At 47.1% G+C, this 21030-nt stretch overlaps 1 protein-coding gene across 1 annotated transcript in view; it reads left to right on the forward strand.

The window, feature by feature from the left end:
• Positions 1-14976, forward strand: part of CD58 (CD58 molecule) — a 54203-nt gene extending 39227 nt beyond the window's left edge. The window contains 3 exon segments of the mRNA NM_213795.1: positions 7141-7212; positions 9571-9610; positions 14829-14976. Coding sequence (NP_998960.1) covers positions 7141-7212; positions 9571-9596 — 98 coding nt within the window. The 3' untranslated portion in view covers positions 9597-9610; positions 14829-14976.

Raw genomic sequence — 21030 nt, forward strand, 5'->3', positions numbered from 1 at the left:
TAGTTGTATTTTTCAAATTTAAAATAAACTTTACTGTATACTTTGATAAGTTTTGACAAATTGTCAGAGCGTATTCTGCCTATTCTTTCCTCAAAGAGTTTTATAGTCTCTGGTTTTATATTTTGGACTTTAATTCATTTTGAGTTTATTTCTGTAGAGAGCATTCTAGTTTCATTGATTTACATGTAGCTGTCTAATTTTCCCACCACCACTTATTGAAGAGACTGTCTTTTTTCCATTGTATATTTTTGCCTCCTTTGTTGCCGATTCGTTGACCATAGGTGTGCGAATTTATCTCTGAGCTTTCTATCCTGTTCCATGATCTGTATTTGTGCCAATATCATACTGTTTTGATGACTGTGGTTTTGTGGTATAGTTTGAAGTCAGGGGGCCTGATTCCTCCAGCTCCATTTTTCTTTCTCAGGATTGCTTTGGCTATTTGGGATCTTTTATGTTTCTGTGCAAATTTGAAAAATTTTTTGTTCTAGTTCTGTGGAAAATGCCATTGGGTAATTTGATTGCCCTTGTTTGAATCTGTAGATTGCCTTGGGTAGTATACTCATTTTGACAGTATTGATTATTCCAATCCAAGGGCACGGTGGATCTTTCCATCTTTCTGTGCCATCTTTGATTTCTTTCATCAGCATCTTAGTTTTCAGAGCACAGGTCTTTTATCTCTTGAGGAAGTTTATTCCTAGATATTTTATTCTTTTTGATGCAATGGTAAATGGGATTGTTTTCCTAATTTCTCTTTATGATCTTTCATTGTTAGTATATAGAAATGCTGTTGATTTCTGTGTATTAATTTTGTATCCTGCAACTTTACTTAATTCATTGATGAGCCCTAACAGTTTTCTGGTAGTGGCTTTAGGATTTTCTAGCATAGTATCACCTGCACACAGTGATAGTTTCACTTCTCCCTTTCCAATTTGGATTTCTTTTATTTCTTTCCCTTCTCTGATTGCTGTGGCTCATACTTCTAAAACAATGTTGAATAGAAGTGGCAAGAGCAGACATCCTTGTCTTGTTCCTGATCTTAGTGGGAATTCTTTCAGCTTTTCACTGCTGAGAATGATGTTAGCTGTGAGTTTGTCATATATGGCCTTTATTATGTGGAGGTAGGTTCCTGCTATGCTCATTTTTATGGAGGTTTTTTTTTATCATGAATGTTGAATTTTGTCAAAAGCTTTTTTTGTGTCTATTGAGACGATCATATAGTTTTTTATTTTTTAATGTGTTAATGTGGTTTATCACACTGATTGATTTGCAAATATTGAAAAAATCCTTGCATCCCTGGGATAAATCCCACTTGATCATGGTGTATGATGCTTTTAATATACTGTTGGATTTGGTTTGCTAGTATTTTGTTGAGTACTTTTGCACCTATGTTCATCAGTGATATTGGCCTGTAATTTTCTTTCTTTTTTATTTTGTATCTTTGGTTTTGGTATCAAGGTGATGGTGGCCTCAGAGAATGAGTTTGGGAGTGTTTCTTCCTCTGCAATTTTTGGAAATAGTTTCAGAAGGATAGGCGTTAATTCCCTTTTCAGTGTTTGATAGAATTTTCCTGTGAAGCCACATCCAGTCCAGACTTTTGTTTTTTGGAAGTTTTTTAAACACAGTTTCAATTTCTGTACTTGTAATTGGTCTGTTCATCTTTTCCATTTTTTTTTTTTTTTCTGGTTCGGACTTAGAAAATTGTACCTTTCTAAGATAGCGTGAGTGTTGGTATGATTAAAGTTGTCCCAGAGTTCTCTTAGACTGTCCTCATTTCATTCTTTTTTCTGTGTTCTGTTCCAGGTCAGTGATTTCTACCAGTCTGTCTTCCACCTCATTTATTCATTCTTCCGCCTCCTGTATTCTGCTATTTGTTCCTTCTAGTGAATTTTTTATTTCGTCTATTGTGTTGTTCATCTCTGCTTGTTTAATCTTTAAATATTCTTTTTCTTTGTTAAACATTTCTTGTAATTTATTGATCTTTGCCTCCAGTTTTTTTCCCTGAGCCTTGGATCATAAAGTCTTTTCATGTAGGTTGCATATCTCCATCCACTTCACTTAGCTGTGCTTCTGGGGTTTTGTCTTGTTCCTTCATCTGGCTCATATTCTCTGCCTTTTCATTCTTGTATAGCCCCACTGGCCTTCAATGCCAAATGCTCTGGGGGCTCCTCTTCCCAATGCCAGACCCCCAGGCTGGGGAACCTCACCTCTCTGGGAGAGCCTCTGTGATATATTTATTTTCCAGTCTATGGGTCGCCCGCCCAGCAGGTATGGGATGGTTTACATCGTGAAAGTGCCTCTTCTACCGTCTTGATGTGGCTTCTTTGTCTTTGGCAGAGGATTTTTTTTTTTTTTTTTTTTTCGTAGCTTCCAGTCTATTTTGTTGATGGTTGGTCAGCAGTTAGTTGTAATTCTGGTGTTTTTGTGAGAGGAGTTGAACTCGCTTCCTTCTAACTCAAGTTCATCCTGTTTCTCTAATACTCTTTTTAAGTATTGGGGTTTTTTTTATCCAGACTTTCTAATACTTTTTTATTGGGGGGTGCATCTGCATGCAGAAGTTCCCATGCCAGGGCTAGAACCTGAGCCACAGCGTGACAACCCTGGATCCTTAACCTGCTGAGCCACCAGGGAACTCCCAGACTTTCTAATGCTTTTCAGTGAAGCAAAGTAACTCACACTGACTAGCCTGCTGCTCTTTGGCAACCCTTTCAAATAGTCATTGCGTTTACTCCTCATCACCGCCATACCATTCTAGACTGGCTGGACAGGAGTTATTTACTTTTAAGAGTGGGGGGGGGGGTTCCCGTCGTGGCGCAGTGGTTAACGCATCCGACTAGGAACCATGAGGTTGCGGGTTCGGTCCCTGCCCTTGCTCCGTGGGTTACGGATTTAGCGTTGCCGTGAGCTGTGGTGTAGGTTGCAGACGCGGCTCGGATCCTGTGTTGCTGTGGCTCTGGCGTAGGCTGGTGGCTACAGCTCTGATTCGACCCATAGCCTGGGAATCTCCATGTGCTGCGGGAGCAGCCCAAGAAATAGCAAAAAAGACAAAAAAAAAAAAAAAAAAAAAAAGAAAAAAGAAAAAGAGTGGGGAGGGGGTTTAGCCAGGTGGAGTGACTTTTCTAAGGTCACTTAAACAATGGAAATAGAATTGAAATTTAGGTCTTCTGATTTCAGGAGTTTTTTTCCATGACACCACCTTGACTCTTTGTATATCTCAAAATACATCAAATTAACAAAAAAAATTAACTGATTGACAGGAATTGGCTAGTGAGAAATATACCATGTTAAATGATAATATAGACTGTGGGGAATTTTACAGGACTGAAGATCAGGTTTCTTCAATAAATAAATTATAAGGGGGAAAAAGAGAGGCGGTGGGGGGCTTAGAGTTTAAAGAGATTTAAGAAATGTATCAGTTAATTACAATATATGGACCTGATTTGGGCCTGATTCAAACAGAGAAAAGTAATAAGAGAGGAGCAATTTAAACAGTGATTGCATATTTGATTACATTGAACACAGTTGTTTTTTTAATTGTGATAATGGCAGGGTTATGTTTTATAAAAAGTCCTTATCTTTTGGAAACATTTACCAAAATGTTTATAGCTTTAAAAGTGTGCTGTCTAGAGTCAAACAGGGATTTGCCTTTCTTATTTTCTTCATAGCAAGGGGAAGGGAGAAGGAGGGGAATAAAGCCTGCCCCCCCCTTAGAGATCAAGTGTAGCATGTGTAACTCACACCCCTTTGACCAGCCTGAGTTCACGGCCATATCAAGCTGGGGCGGCTGAGAAGCACCATCTTTAGCTGGCTTGCCATGTGCCCAGTTGAAATACAGGGGTTCTGCTGCTAGAATTAAAAGAAAAAAATAGTTACTGGGGAATAACAGATGCTTCTACCACAATGTACTACAAAATAAATAAAACTCGTACAATTTTAAAACATACAAAATCCAAAAAATGTAAAGAATGACAGAAGCAGTAAATATAAATAGAGCTTCCGATTTTTTTTGCACCCAGTTAGTCATCTTATGTTCTCCCTGAGGTATATGTGCCTAATTTGGGAACTCTTGGTCTAAGAGAGAGAGGGTGGACTAGAGCAGGAGCAGTAGAGTTGGGAGAAGTCATTCCAGTTAGGATACATTTTGAAAATAGAGTCAAGAGGATTTTCTAAGGGTTCACGTGGAGGATAAGGTTGCCTAATAAGAAATACTCAAATGACGCCCAGATTTCTGGCCCAGGCAATGGAATGAAACATGGTATCATTTGTTGAGACTAGAAAGCAGGGAACAGCAGGTGTTATGGAGGAAATAAAGTTTGGTTTGGGACACGTTGTCAGATTTCAAGTGAAGATGTCAGATAAGGCACTTGGAACTACGCATTGAGGTCACTAGTGAGTGGTTAGGACTGGAGATGTGAATTTGGGCATAATCAGATAAAGTAGTCATTCAGAGTCTTGGGACTAGAAGAGATCATGCGGAGGGAGCAGTTGTCAGAGAGAGGGGTACTGGGACCCCGTCCTGGGGACTTTAACATCGAGAGGATCCAGCATAGGAGACTGAAAAGGAACGCTGGGGAGGCAGGCAGAAGACCCCAAGAATATGGCGTCTCCAAAGCCACGTGGAGGAAGAATGAGCAACGGTCAACGCAATGGCCAGCTCAGGAAGGAAGAGCACAATCAAGAACTTGTATTATTGTTGTTTCACCTGCTGTCCCAAAGTGACGACAGCATCTGGCATCAAAAACAGGAAAAAGGATTTTGGAAGGGACTCTATGAAGTAGCATTAGATTTAGCTACTTACCACACAGCCTTCCTTGCATCTCATGGCCCCAAACTTGTCACGTGGTCAAACCTAGCTACAAGAAAGGCTGAGACACTAATCTTGTAGGTGAGTGGCAGAATGCCCAGCTGAGAATCTGAATTCTTTTACTAAAAAAGGGAGAATGGATACAGGGGCCGATCAAACCAGTGGATTACTGCCTCCTTGTTCTAACCCACCTGTGTTCCTCATACAGGAAAGGCTGTACGTTCATATTCTCTACTCATTTGCGCTCTCTCTCCGCCCTGCCCTTCTCGCTGATCCGTGTTGTACTTGCTGTTAGCAGCCCTACCCTCTCCTTTAGCCATGTGTTGTGATCATCTCACCACATCCTTAAGTACTCTGCCTTTGCATTTTTATTTTTTTTATATTTTATTTTATTTTTTGTCTTTTCTAGGGCTGCTCCTGCGGCATATGGAGGTTTCCAGGCTAGGGGTCCAATCAGAGCTGTAGCCGCCAGCCTACCTGGTGTACAGCACAGCAACAGCAACGCGGGATCTGAGACGCGTCTGCAACCTACACCACAGCTCATGGCAAAGCCAGATCCTTAACCCACTGAGCGAGGCCAGGAATCGAACCAGCAACCTCATGGTTCCTAGTCGAATTCGTTAACCACTGCGCCACGATGGGAACGTCTGCCTTTGCATTTTTAGTAGGTGGCTAGAGGCTACCTCATGAACATCCCATCCTTTTCTGTTGAGGACACTTGAGTTGTTTTAGCTTTGTGACATTGTCAGATGGCAGTAAGTATCTTTGCGCTGTTTTTGGAGGGAGGAGGGGGCACATCACTGAGCATTTTGGTAGGTTCCCATCTTGGAAATGGAACTGCGGGATTCCCTGAGGACGTTAGCAGTGATTCCAATCGCCTCTACTCAGTAGGTTAATGGGTGTAGCCAGTAGCTCTTCTTCAGTATATTGGCTCAATTAATGTGCACATTTGCTCCAGAAGGTGTTTTTACAATTCCATTTACGGTTACCCCCAAGGGCAGCTGAGGCATTGAGAGGTTAGAGCACTAATCCTGTGTTGCTTCCATGATGCAGTGAGACTGTAAGTGGACCCTTTAGCACAGTGTCAGCTGCCTTGTGATGAAATTTCTAAGGCTGGGTATCTGCCACTGCCACTTGCCCTACCAAACACACCGTGCCAAGCTAGGCTTCCACTGGCAGTATGGGATGGCTGAAAACAAAGCTTCTAGGAGAATATTAGCTGCCTTTATTTATTTATTTATTTTTCTTTTAAGGCCGTACCTGTGGCATATGGAAGTTTCCAGGCTAGGGGTCAAATCGGAGCTGCAGCTGCCGACCTACACCACAGCCACAGCAACGCCAGATGTGAGCCGCATCTGCAACCTATGCCACAGCTCGCAGCAACACCAGATCCTTAACCCACTGAGCAAGGCCAGGGATTGAGCCCACATCCTTATGGATACTAGCCACAACAGAAACTCCTATTTGCTGTTTTTAATAAATAGCACTGAGCTTGATATGTGTCAACATTGCGCATATAAATTTATTTAGAAATACAGAAACTCCTATTTGCTGTTTTTAATAAATAGCACTGAGCTTGTTATGTGTCAACATTGCGCATATAAATTTATTTAGAAATACAGTTGATTCTCTTTGCTCATGATACTTACGTTCTGTAAAGTCACTGTGAACACAGAATTAGTGAATACTGAACCATTGCTCCCAGGGGAAATACAGGGTTAGATTCCTGCAAACCTCTGGTCACATTTTTGGCAAGGAATCAATCGAGGACCTTGTTTTATGTATGTTTCTGTTAAAAGGTACTTTATTGATTATACATGGTTGATGCATGAGCAATGAATTCAGAGCCAGCAGTACCATAACTGATGCTTAAACGGAGCTTATCTAAGTGGTGTATTTTCTCTGTAAGGCACGCACAGCCCGCCTGTACTTGGGAACCCTGGGCAGCATTTCCACACTATGCTTGGGGGCTGTTGTAGACAGTGAAATAGCCCACAAGAAGCCCAAAAATGTGAAACGTACCATTAAAGAGCCCACAAGTAGGGCACGTGTCTGCAGTACAAGAGTCAAAACAAGGAGGCAAAGCGTGGCCTTGAACCTCAGCTGGGAACCTGTACATTGGGCAACACAGATTCCACTACTCTGTCACCTGGGGCCACGCAGGACCATGCAAGGGTTGCCAGTCTTGATTTGGGGAACACAAACACATTTTAGCAAGTAGGGAAATTGCAAATACAGAATCTGCAAATAAGGGGGACCCACTGTATCTCTGTTTTGGTCACTTCAGCTAATCATACTCTTTCTTTCTTTCTTTCTTTCTTTTTTTTTTTTTTTTCCAGATAATACAAGGCATAGATATGTGCTTGTCGCAGTACTGCCAGCGGTGATAGTTGCCTTGGTACTTTTAAAATGTATGTATACTTTCTTTAAAAAAAAATAATTTTTTAACTTGAATTGGTTTTTCAAAGGCCAGAAAGTGATGTGTTTGGAGGTGAAAACACGGTTTGAAATTTTAGATATGTCAAAAGACACAAAACCTGTTTGGTTTTGCTTGTTGTCTGGGGTTGCTGAGTGTGTCAGGCTCCCCAAGATTCTGCAGTATCTTAAGGTGGAATGACTCCTCGGGCCATAGAGAGCTTTACAGGAGTGGGAACACAGCCGAAAATACCCGGGGCTGTTGCACAGCCTCCTGTCCGGGGTCCACTTCAACATATAGTCACACTTCTGGTCTCTAAGCCAGACTTTGCAAAAGACCTCTTACTCTTGGCTGCCATGGTCGTGATTTCCATGACTTCAAGGTCAGAAGGAGGTCCCAGGTAGGAAGGAGCTTTTGTTGAGCTGGTGACTTGGAGAGGATAAATATGATCTGGTGGTGCCTGTGTTGTCTTCCTGAGCCTTCCTCAGTCCCCTGAGATCTCGGGCCAACCCAGAAAGCAACCCATGAGCAACCCATATGCCCTGGAGAATGGGTGACCTGGCCCCAGCTTGTCTTTGCTGGTGACAAGAACCCCCTCTTCACGTCGCAGGGGATATTGACCAAGCAATAAACGTGAGGAGTAGAGGTTCTCGAAGCTCCAACAATTTCCATATCGGTCTTCACCTAAAGGAAATTTGCAAGACTGATTTGTTGCTTGCATAGGGAATGAAGATGGAAGATGATGGCATCCAGGGTCTGTGCTATTTCATACTGATGTCTCGAGTCAAGTTCACAAACTAGGTTTCAGTTTTCCTAGGCCTGCACTGTTCCATGCAGTGGGTACTAGCCATGTGCAGTGGTTTAAATATTTAATTCATTAAAATTCAATAAAATGAAAAATTTGGTGCCTCCGTTTTACTAGCCACATTTGAAGGTACCGTATTAAAGAACAACCCCTCCATTGTAGCAGCTCCACTAGTCATTGTGACCTAGACTCTTTGGGGTTTTGGCACAAGAGTATGATTTCCCAAAGATCCCATTTCTATAGTATATGTTTCAAATACCATGGAGATACCTAAGTCATAGATTATCACTCACCTGACTGATCCTCTAAACAAGTATTAAAAAAAAAATCAGTGGGATAAAATTTTAAGGAATCATTACCAATAAGTAAAATATTTGGAGAGCTCAAGTGTTCTTTTAAAAAAGTTATTTTTAATCCCCAGATAGCAGTATAATAATCATCTCCTTAACAGATTGGTCCCCAGAAACCAAAATAATCTTCCATTCAGTGTTTTTTTTTTTTGGGGGGGGGTCCTACCCCCAATCTCCTGAACTGTAGAAAAGTAGCAGTGGGTACCCATGTAATTCTGAAACAACTACTTGATTTACCTTTAAAGAAAAAAAGCTTATTCTGTGGAGGGAAACTTATTCCAGTGGTCTGTACTGGTAGCGCCCTATAAACTAAAAAAAAAAAAAATTGTTTAATGAAAGAATGACTTTAGCAAGCATCTCAACCCTAAAGCCATTCATGAAGAAAGATGAGGCCTTTGCTGTGGAGCCTTCAGAAGGGGAGGCGGGGGTGAATGCGAATGGCTCCACGGCCAGTAGCTGACAAGCACTTTCATAGTCACAGTCAAGCCTGTGGACTTGGCCGGCTGCTGGACCCTAGCACGGCTAGCCGATGCCTTTGATGGGGAGGACACTGATGCCCACGTGCGGCACTGTATCTTAACGTCCAAACCTCTGCTGTCCAAAACAGTAGTTATAAGCTGCCTGTGGCTGTTTAACCCAGGACATGGGAGAGCCCAAACTGAGATGTGCCATCAGTATAAAATAGACACCGGGTTTCTAAGGCTTAGTATAGAAAAAGGAATGTAGGTATCTCATGAATAATGTTTATATTGATTACATGCTAAAATAATCAGATTTTGATAAGTTGGGCTAATCAATAAAATCTGTGATGAAAATTGATTTCATCCATTCCTTTTACTGCATAATGGGGCCACTAAACATTTTAAATGACTTACGCGGCTCACATTATATTCTTATTGGGCAGCGCTGGTCCTGACCATTCTAGCCTCCCTTCATCTTCAGTTTTCTGCACTAGCTGTTGTACAAAGAACATTTGGTCCACAGTTTTTGTTGTACCATCATCTGATGACCAATGTGTGAACACCTCTTTGGCCCAACTCTGGATCCTATTTGATATCAGTACTTAGGAGCGTGGGAAACAGCAGCTCGACAGGGCTCAGCTTTGGAGTTTTTCCAGTTCAGGTCTCTAGGCAGTACCTCGAGATTTCAGATTCTCTTTTCAGTTCTTTAATGGAGATGAAACTGTCTTCCTTCGCAGGGTTTCTGGTGCGTCGTAGCGGATAAACCCACAGAACCAGGTAAGCATCCGTAGCCCTCTCAGTGGGCATTGTTGTGCATCGTGGTCTAGAAGCAGAAGAGCCCTGATGTAGAGCCTCTTCCACGGGGAGCCCCACGCTACTGATCCGTCTGTTTGTTGCCTTGATCTGTTGCCTTGATCTGAACATCAGCAGATCCATTAACCACACGGTTCGTTAAGCTCCATCTGTGTGTCAGGCACTGCGCTGGCCACTTTCCATATAACCCCTCACTGAACTGTCTTCGTGAGCCTTGCTCCGGGGCATCTTTACAACTGGTTTAGGGACAGGGGACGTGAGGCTCAGAGAAGTCAAGTCACACCGCTCCCAAGCGGTAGAGCCAGGATTCAACACTAGGTCTTCAGACTCCAAGGGCTGTCCTGTTTTCCATGCTGGGGAGAACTGGGCCAAGGACTGGGTTCCCTTCAGGAGCCAGGGTCAGAGCCGGGCCTGTAACATCCATACAAGAGAGGATCCCAGCACAATTCAAGCAGCCGTGGGTGAAGCCAGTCGCCATAAAGAGGCTTCAGAACGTCCTGGCAGAGCCCCTGTGCACAGGAGGCAGGGGCCCAGGAGCTGGGCTTTGAAGGCTGAGGGGAAAGTCTAGGCCCAGGGCCGTAGAGGGCAGGGTGGGGGGTAGTGAGTCATCCTTTGGGGGCAGCATTTGCAAGGGGACAGAGGAAGGTGGGGCTGGACTGGCACGTCGAGCCAGGCCAAGAGCAGCTAAGAGTTTAGGTGACCTTTTGCAGAAAACCACTGAGGATTTTTGAGCAGAGCTATGCTTTGGGAAGATTTTTTTTTTTTTTTTGCTTTTTAGGGCCACACTGGTGGTATATGGAGGTTCCCAGGCTAGGGGTCAAATCGGAGCTGTAGCAAGGCCAAGGATCAAACCTGCATCCTCATGGATGCTAGTCAGATTCGTTAACTGCTGAGCCACGATGGGAACTCCTGGGAAGATCATTTTGACGATAAAGTGAAGGGTGAATTATTTGACAAGAGGCTGGAGGTGAGGATACTGGTTAGTGGATAAAGGAAGTAACCCAGCCAAGCAGAGGAGAGGCTGGATCGGGGTGGTCATGGCAGATATGAACACAGAGAGCTAGGTGTCAGAGCAAGTGTGGACATCCTAAGAGCCAGGTCTCAGCGGAGAGTGCAGTCAGGTGCCAGATGCCCGGAGGTTCAATGGCAGCTCCATCTCTCAAGGCCTCGGACAAGGCTCTCAAACTCTGCACCTGGGTTTTCTTCTGTGGAAAATGGGCATAACAGGGAGCTTCTCTTGTGGCTCAGTGGGTTAAGAACCCAACATAATCTCCATGAGGATGCAGGTTCCATCCCTGGCCTCGCTCAGTGGGTTAAGGATCCGGCATGACCACAAGCTGCAGTGTAGGCTCTAGAGGCGGCTCGGATCCCACATGGCTGTGGCTATGGTGTGCAGGTTGCAGCTGTATCTCTGATTTAACCCCTAGCCTGGGAACTTCCATATGCTACAGCCATAAAAAGGCAAAAAGAAAGAGAGAGAGAGAGAGAGAGGAGTTCCCGTCGTGGCGCAGTGGTTAGTGAATCCGACTAGGAACCATGAGGTTGCGGGTTTGGTCCCTGCCCTTGCTCAGTGGGTTAACGATCCGGCGTTGCTGTGAGCTGTGGTGTAGGTTGCAGACGCGGCTCGGATCCCACATTGCAGTGGCTCTGGCGTAGGCTGGTGGCTACAGCTCCGATTAGACCCCCAGCCTGGGAACCTCCCTATGCTGTGGGAGAGGCCCAAGAAATAGCAAAAAGACAAAAAAAAAAAAAAAAAAAAAAAAAAAAAAGAGAGAGAGAGAAAGGAAAGAAGGGAGGAAGGATAATAATAGTATAGCAATAACAATGCTAGTGTAGTAATAAGAGCATAGAAATAACAATATGTACAAACAAGTTATTGGAAGGAAAATGCTGAGAAGAGTGACTGGCTCATGATGTGCTCAGTAAATATTTGGTATTGTGATTACGATTATGATTCTTCTCCAAGAAAGAAGCCAGAAGTGACGGGATTTCTGACCCTTGGTGGCACTACCAGGCATAGCAGAGGAGTCAGATGGGGCTCTTGTCTGGGAAGGTGCCTTTGTGCTCTGACCCACTGAGTTTGGGGAGCAGGCGCAGTGGGTAGGGATGTGCCGCACGTAACTGGAGAAGCGGCTCTAGGGGCTGGGGTTACAGGTTTCGGAGCATCTTCAGCAGGAAAGTAATGGATGCCCTGAGCATCTGACATCCCCGAGAAAGAGAAGCCAGAGGCCCGCCAGTGGTGGGAGAGGTGGAGGAGCCAGGAGAGGAGGAGGCCAGGAGTTGAGCCAGGTGGCACCCCGCTGGGAATCTGAGGCAGGAGGCCACAGGTTAGAGCTGCAGGGAGGCAAAGGAGGAGGCGGCGGCGGGCAAGAGCTTCAGCTTGGTGGAGCAAGTAGATGACTTTCATGAAAGCAAGTGGTTGGAGGGGGATGATGGAAAGATTGCCGCACAGCAGCGAGGGCCTGGGGCAGTGGCACCAGATGGACTGGGAGGCTTCCTTTCTCCTCAGCTGCTGGCCGGGGCAGTGACCAGGTCACCCGGAAGCCAACTATAGCAGAAGGCTTGGGGCGAGGGACTCTAGGGAACAGCTCAGCCAGCTGCAGGGTGTAGGCTGGCCGGGGGAGTGAGGCCGCCAGGGGTCAGTGGGCCGGGAGGCCCCATGGAGAGGGGTGGGGAGGAGCAGGTGTGTTGAGTGAGGGGGGAGATAGACAAGCAGGAGGCTGTGGTCCGAGGTGGGGCGTCTCAGATCTGAAGCATGTGCTTGAGGTCAGGTGAGGGTGGGATCCTAGGAGCGCCTCTGCTGAGGTCCAGGTGGTGACAGTGGAGCCGTGGTCATCACGAACAGTGACAGGGAGTGTTCTTCAGGGGAGAGCTGTCATCAGGGCCACCGAGGAGGGTGATGGGAGTATCCCAGAGCTCATCCCTTCTCCTGCTCCCTTATTCATCCAATAAGCATTTCAGGAGATTGCGTGATATCACGCACTGTGTCAGCCGAGGGCTTGAGATCAGCATACCCAGTGAGACTAGACGTGTGGGGTTCAGAGAAAGCTTATATTAGGGCTCCCCCCCCCGAGACCCTCATGGTCACAGTGGGGAGAATGGAGGCGTGTGCAAGACTCAGAAAGACCTGGGGCAGCAGAAATTGATGGCACGTCGTAAATCAACTATAATAATAAAAAAGAAAAAAAAAGAAAGACCTAGGCAAGAAGCACATGGCGATGGGCCAGACTGGTCAAGGCTGGGCAGCCAGCAAGGGGGAGGTGACGAGGCCAGAATAATCCCGAAGACTGAGAAGAGCACCATGTGAGCTGGGTCTTCAAAGCAAGAGCGGAGTGGAAAATGCGTTCCAGCTGGGAGCAGCGGCAGAGGCCAAGGCGTGGGGGGAAGCTAGACCTATCGTGGTTCTTTGATAAAGAAGTCAGCCTGGGAGTTCCCGTCATAGTGCAGTGGAAATGAATCTGATTAGTATCCATGAGGACGCAGTTTTGATCCCTGGCCTCACTCAGTGGGTTAAGGATCCGGCGTTGCTATGAGCTGTGCTGTAGGTTGCAGATGCGGTTCGGATCTGGTGTTGCTGTGGCTGTGGTGTAGGCCGGCGGCTGCAGCTCCGATTTGACCCCAAGCCTGGGAACCTCCATATGCTGCAGGTGCGGCCTTAAAAAAAAGACCAAAAAAAAAAAAAAAAAAAAAAAAAGTCAGTCTGCTTGGAGTCAAAGGGCAAAAGAGACAATGTTTGCAAGAAAATCTTTGGAAGTTAAGGGCATTAAAATGGAGTGATTTGGGAATAGGGAGCCATTGTAGGTTCCAGAGCAGGAGAGTTTTGCATGAAAAGTGTTGCTTTGGGCTGATGAGTCTAGGCAGGTAAAACAGATACAGGCTAACTTCCTGGGGAGAAACCTAAGGTAGCGGGGCGGGGTGAGGGGGTGCACGTGTGGGAGAGGAGCGTACTTTTCTCCGTGTATTTTTGTTTGCTGTTCAACCTCTTTTGCTTTGTGTGTTTTCTACCTATTTAATAATAACTTTTACATTTAAAGAGCTGTGTGGGGGCGGGGGGAGTTCCCCAGACTCCGTTATTAGCAGGTTATAGATATGATGAAGAGTCAAAGATTGAGGGAGGAGTTGGGGAGGGGAAGCAAAACCAGGAAGAAATGCAAAACCCCACTGAAAATATCCGAGAACCACCAAGGAGGCATCAGATTCCTGAGGGAACATGGGTGTGATATGATACTTCTCGCCAGGACCGTTCAATTTGGACGCTTCTGGGAGGACTGGTATTCCTCATTTGGGGCACACGTCTGGAAGACAGATCACAAGCCCAACCCAACTGAAAAAGAAGCAGAGTCCTCCCTTCCTTCCTCTGGGAAGAAAGATCCGCAGGTGGTTTCTCTGCCCAAAGGAGAGCTGGCGATGCAGGCCTGATTCTTTGTCGATGGATGAACCTGGCCGAGGCAGTTGGGGAGAGGAACCCCTGGGGAGAGGGGGGCAGGGATGCAAATCCCTGGGAGGTGCTGCCCTGCGGAGGACCCCGTGCCCACTTTACCCGCCTCAAACATCCACAGCACCCATGTTCAGGTTCTTTGTAAGGAAAGCTGCTACCTGCTTCCCTTTACCGAACACCTGGGACCTCAGCACGCATTTATGAACTCCTGTTTCCAGACACAGGCAGGTAGTTTGGGAACTCGAGACTGATCTCGTCTCGGCAAATGCAGACTCTGGGGAGGACCGCAAAGGCCACAAAGGGAAATCTCCGCTGTGAGGCTGTAGCTGGGTCATCGGGCTGATTTCCTCTGAGTTACCCCAGAGTTTCTGTCGTCCCCAGAGATGAACACTCAAGAAGAGAAGTTGAGGTGGGAAGAAAACCACCCCCAGGAGAGTCGCTTTGACAAAGAAGGAAATGACCGTTAGAAGGGGGTTACATGTGCCTAACGGGCTCCACGCTGTTATTTGCAGATTGCAGTTACCCTCAAAGCCTCGGCTGGTTTGAGGAGGCGGGGCCGTTAATTAGAGCTGTGCCCTGAAGGTGGCTCTCCCTCCCTCTCTTCCCCCCTAGCACCCTTGCTTGTGATGGGTTTATTAGAAGAGGCCTCCCCACTTTAGGAGAGGAGGGTAATTAAGGCTTGTGGACTGCTTGCCACACAGATTGACCGCATTTTTATACTAATATGAGACATTTCTTTTCTAGCATCCACTGGTTGGTAACAGAAGGGAAAACCAAGCCCTTGGTAATAACTAAGTTATTTCAGCAACTCCGAGAAGACATCTGATTTACCATCCGAGTGTTACCTTATTACCGATGCCTCCAGTCGTTCACTGGTAGGCCACGAGGGAGGAAATTTTGCACGTCTAACCTGACTTACAAGAAGCAGTGTTTCGTAGAAAAAACAAGGACTAACAAACAAGCATTAGCTTCTGCTCTATCACCAGCACTGAGTATCGCTGGATAGTTGCTATATTCTCCCTCAGTAGCTTTTTGTAAATTGTATTTTTGTGTGAAATCTGAACTTTTGTAAATAATGTAAGTATGTACATATGTGACTAAGTGGCTTGGAGTCGAAGAAATAAAATAGTCACATACCTTAGGAAATGAAGGCTTGACTAAAACCTGCACTCCGCTTCCCTCTTGTTTTAGAGGAAGAATAACCCTCTGCAGGCCCGGGAGTGTAGTGAGAGATGGACAGAGCACTTTGGCTTGTTGGGCCCATGGCTGTTGACAGGAGGCAAGAACACATGAGTCTTAGGTTTCTAAGAGCACATCACCATCATCCGAGCGCAGCTGTATAACCTGGGTGGCTCTGGGAGACTTGTCACCTTAAGATCTCTTAATCCACTCGGTTTGTCGTGTTAGCCATCACGCTGGCAGGTAAACAGCAGAGAACTCCTTAAAAACTGTAAACGCAAATACAAATGCAGGAGTTCCCTCAGTGGCACACGGGGATTGGCGTTGTCTCTGCAGCACCAGGATGCAGCTTCGATCCCCAGACTGCACTGTGGGTTAAGGATCCAGCGTTGTTGCAGCTGCTGCGTGGTCTGATCCCTGGCCTGGGAACTGCATATACTGCAGATACTGCGGGGCGGCCCAAACCCCGCCCCCCCCAATACAAATGCGGAACAGCGGCCTCTCCTGGATAAAGAGGTGAATTGCTTCGGCTCTCCCCTGGGCCATCACTCAACCATTACCCGGCAGTCAGCGTGCGGAGGCCTCCTCCTGAGCCGGCCCTCCCCCTGGAACTGCTGTCACGCCAGTCTTCAGCCTGAAAGAGACCTTCTTTCCCCCGAGGTGGGTGTGTGCGGAGGGGCCCTGTGACAGCGCCTTCCGGGCTCTCCGGGAGGGAGGCGGCCTGGAGCCCCGGTACCCCTGGGAAGACCTCACCCCCTGGCGACTCAGCTTCCTCCGCTAATCCTGTCAAAACCTTTATTCCAGCCCAGGACCCCCAGAACCTCCTTTATCTTCTAGATTTTCGTCTCCACATGCTCTGGGTGGCCCTTTCTGACCCCATCTGTCAACAGTAAAATTCCTAGTGAATCTTTGGATCTGCTTTCCGTTCTCACGGACCCTGGCTCTCCCCAAGGATGCTGCTTCCCCCTGCCCCCTCCAGGGGAAGCTCTACGCCCCCCACCACCCCCCGCGACCCGTGCCCCTTGACCCATGGGCCTAGAGGGAGGGGGTGCCCTCCTGGCTCGCCCGGCGTCCAGCCCCTTGCTCCTTGCCCAGCTGTGATGCTCGAGCCAGCCAACAGGTCATCACCACCTGCTAGTCCTTTTCTCAGTTATCTTTGTAAAGATTTGAGCACCAGGTGGAACTCACTCTCTCTTAATGCTGCTCCTTTCAGAATCTGAGTGTTTTCAAAACCTTCAAATCCAACACCCTGGCATCCTCTCCCCCCGAGGATCCTGTCTTCCTGCCCCGGGACAGCCCTGGCCTTTCCGTCCCCAGCCCTGCAGCCCTTCAGCATCTTGGTGATGAGCGTGCCCTCTGCTCACTCTCCTCCATGCCACTCCCCTGAGGGCCCCCACTTCGAAACTCCTGCCACCCCACCAGGCCCTGCCAGCCGGCCATCCTTGCTCTTCCCTGCCCTCCACTGCCCCGAGTCCTCATTCTCCTCACTGTTTGGGTCATCACTCCTCCAGCCTCACTCTTACCCTCTCCCTTGGCCAGACCCCCACTGCGGTGATAGACGCCTCTGCTAGTTCCCTTCCTGCACCCAAACTGCTGAACATTCTGAAGAAAAGCACACACCAAAATGATTAATTTCATTTCAATGACCGCAAACCTCAGATGGATTCACCATGTGTCTCAGGTCATGGCGTTACCCTGGTCCGGTCACTGCCACCTCATCGCTCCTCTTAGACCGTAACCCTGGGTTCTCATTTCCCCTGCTCACCTTCTTCCCAAATCACTGGAAAAACTAGGGCCTTGGAGAGAGCCCCTTGCCCACCGCCTCCTGCCACACGGCCCCTCCCAGCTACATCAGCACCTGCGGGCTTTGCCACCCCTCTTCTCACTGTGGGTGAACTCGCCCTGCCCTCCTCAAACCAGTCCCTCCACTTGTCTTGGTCTGCTTGGGCTGCATAACGAAAGATCACAGATTGGGTGGCCTAAAAAACAGAGGCTCATTTCTCCCAGCTCAAGAGGCTGGCAAGTCCCAGATCAGGTGCCGGCCAGTGTGGTCCCTGGCGAGGGCGCTTCCTGGCCGGCTGTGTCCCCGCGTGGCAGGGAGAAGAGCTCAAGCGGCTCTTCTTCTTAGAAGGGCGCCAGCTCTATTGGATGGGGCCCCATCCTTGGGACCTCATTTAACTGCTGCCACCTCCTCACAGGCCTTATTTCCAAATACAGCCATAGCAGGGGTAAGGGTGTCAACGTGTGAAATGTTCACGCTGCTTAGGCTCAGGACGCCATCCCCCCATCTGCTTAAGGACACCCTCTCATCTTTGTCCCCCTCCCTCCCCCATCCTCAGCGTTTACCTTTCTGTGACATCATACAAACATACCCTTCCTCATAGCTTCAAAAAATCAAAATACTCTTGGAGTTCCCGTTGTGGCTCAGTGGTTAACGAATCCGACTCGGAACCATGAGGTTGCGGGTTCGATCCCTGGCCTTGCTCAGGGGTTAAGGATCCGGTGTTGCCGTGAGCTGTGGTGTAGGTTGCAGATGTGGCTCTGGCGTAGGCTGGCGGCTACAGCTCCGACTCGACCCCTAGCCTGGGAACCTCCATATGCTGAGGGAGTGGCCCTAGAAAAGGCAAAGAGACAAAAAAAAAAAAAAAATTCAAAATACTCTTATTTTTTAAATTAAGGTATATTTGATTTACAAGGTTGTGCCAATTCCTGCTGTACAGCAAAGTGACTCAGTCATTCATATGTATACATTCCTTTTTTAATATTATCTTCCATCATGGTCCATCCCAAGAGATTGGGTATAGTTCCCTGTGCTGTACAGTAGGACCTCATTGTTTATCCATTCTGAATATAGTAGTTAGCATCTACCAACCCCAAACTCCCAGTCTATCCCACTTCCTCCCGCCTCCCCCTTAGCAGCCACAGGTCTGTTCTCCATGTTTGTGGGTCTGTTTCTATTTTGTAGGTAGGTTCATTTGTGCCATATTTTTGATTCCATATGTGTGTTATCATACAGTATTTATCTTTCTCTGAATGACTTAATTCACTTAGTATGATACTGTCTAGTTACATCCATATTGCTGCAAATGGCATTATTTTGGGTTTTTTTATGGTTGAGTAGTATTCCATTGTGTATATATGTACCACCTCTTAATCCATTCATCTGTCGATGGGCGTTTAGGTTGGTTCCATGTCTTGGCTACTGTAAATAGTGCTGCTATGAACATAGGAGTGTGTGTATTTTTTGAATTATGGTTTTGTCTGAATAAATGCCCAGGAATGGGATTGCTGTATTATATGGTAGTTCTATATTGAGTTTTCTGAGGACCCTCCATAATGCTTTCCGTAGTGGTTGTACCAGTTTACATTCCCACCAATGGTGTAGGAGGGTTTCCTTTTCTCGACACCCTCTCCAGCATTTGTTATTTGTAGACGTTTTGATGATGGCCATTCTGACCGGTGTGCGGTGGTACCTCATCGTAGTTTCCAAAAATCTAAATACTCTTGAGTGCACATTCCCATCCTGCTCTCGTCTCATTTTTCTGCTATCTTTTTATAAGAAGTTCCTCAAAAGAATGATCTGTACTTCCTTTTTCTCACTCCTCTCCCCACATTCTTTCTCGAACACACTTCACTCAGGCTTTCACCCCCACAACTCGCCAAGCTACCCAGTGGCCCCCTCATTGTAAGAACCAGTGGTCGGCTCTCAAGCTTTGTCTTCCTCTGCCTGTAAGCACCATCTGATGCAGGCCACCCCCCTCCCCTAAGTTTGTTCCATGCTTTCCGGGTGCTAGGTTCTCTGGGCATGCGAGATGAAGGAAGCTCATAGTGTGACAGGGCCAGCAGACCTGTGAGCACGTGTGTCAGGGCGCCAGGTCGGAAGTATATGCAGAGAAGAAAGGAAGGGCAATCATATGACCCCACGTCCACTCCTTGGTGAATAGCCAAGAGAAGTAAATACCCGTGTCCACACAAAAACCTGTACACCGATACTCATAGACCATAACTCCCAATAACCAAATAGTGAAAATAATCCAAATATGCATCCACCGAAGAACAGATGAATGCAAGGTGGTCCATCCATCCAATGGAATGGCGTTCAGTACATAAAGGAATGAAGGTCTGATACAGCCCATAGCCTGGATGAACTTTGAGAATGTGGAGGTCCCGTCATGGCACAGCGGAAATGAATCCAACTAGGAACCATGAGGTTGCAGGTTCGATCCCTGGCCTCGCTCAGTGGGTTAAGGATCTGGCACTGTGTTGCTGTGAACTCTGATGTATGAGGGTCACAGACATGGCTCGGATCCAGCACTGCTGTGGCTGTGGTATAGGATGGCAGCTACAGCTCCAATTCAACCCCCAACCTGGGAACCTCCATATGCCGCGTGTGGCCCTAAAAAAAACAAAACAAAACAAAACAAAACACCTTTGAGAATGTGCTGATTGAAAGAAGCCAATCAAAAGGGACCACATATTATACAGTTTTATTTATACAAAATTTCCAGAGTAGGGCTGGAAAGAGGATGTTGGGCAGGGGGAGAAGTGTCTGCCATTAGAGTAGAAGGTTTCTTTCGGGGGTGATGAAAACGTTCTAGAATTGACTGCAGTAATTATGCAGCTCTGAGTAGACAGAAACTATTGAATTGTACACTTTAAGTGGGTGGGTTGTATAGGAAGTGAATTATGTCCTAGTAAAATTCTTCTTACTTAAAAAAAAAAAAAAAAAAAAAAAACCTGAGGAATTTGAGGAGGTGGGGCTGGTCCCCTGGGAAGCCCGGGGCTCCCATCCTGAAGCAGCCCTTCCCTGTCAGCTTCTCAGCGTGGGCTCAGTTCTCTGGAAGCTGAAAGGCTCTACAGGCAACTTCCTTCTCCTCGGGACTCTGACTCCATGTCTGCCCTCCACGTGGGGCCAATAGTTACCAGATCACAAAGCAGCTCTCTGGAGGTCTGATCAAAGAACTCGCCTCAGACACTAGCTAGTAAGTCTGCGAAAGCCCCTTCAACCAGAGTTTAATTTAGAATTTTGGAGTTCCCATTGTGGTGCAGCGGAAGTGAATCCAACCAGGATCCATGAGGATGTGGGTTTGATCCCTGGCCTCACTCAGTGGGTCAGGGATCCAGTGTTGCCATGAGCTGTGGTGTAGGTCGCAGATGTGGCTCAGATCCTGCCTGGCTGTGGCTATGGCTGTGGCTGTGGCTGGCAGCTATAGCTCTGATTCTACCCCTAGCCTGGGAACTTCCATATGCCTTGGGTGTGGCCCTAAAAAGCAAAAAAAAAAAAAAAGTTTAAAAGTAGAATTTTGAGACTCATTGTCTCTGTGTGTTTCTCCACCCTCCCCCACCCCACCCCCGCCCCCCTTAGCCACGCTCTGCCCAGTGAACACATTCCCCATCATCTGCCTTCCTGCGCTGCCCCCGGCTTCCCGCCGCTCTCCTCCTTCCTGGAGCCTCCTACAGCCTCAGCCCTCAGCCATGTGGTTTGGTCACACCTGTCTCTTGAAGTACTCTGTCTCCCCTGGCAGCCCTCCCAGGGGACAGGCAGGTGCAGTCACTCTCCTTATTTCAGAGATGAGAAAACTGATGGGTGCTTGGCCAAGGTCAGTGAGTTATAAGTGGCAGAACCAGGATTCAAAGCCAGACAGGGTGGCCCAGAGGCCGTTCAACCCCTCAAGCCCCACTGTGCGAAGGTGGATGTGTCTGGTCCATTTTCTACATAGAGTTTGGAGTCTTCGGAAACACTTTTCCAGGTGTTTCCTCCAAGAGT

The sequence above is a fragment of the Sus scrofa genome, chromosome 4, assembly GCF_000003025.6.
Source record: "Sus scrofa isolate TJ Tabasco breed Duroc chromosome 4, Sscrofa11.1, whole genome shotgun sequence".
NCBI lineage: Eukaryota > Metazoa > Chordata > Mammalia > Artiodactyla > Suidae > Sus > Sus scrofa.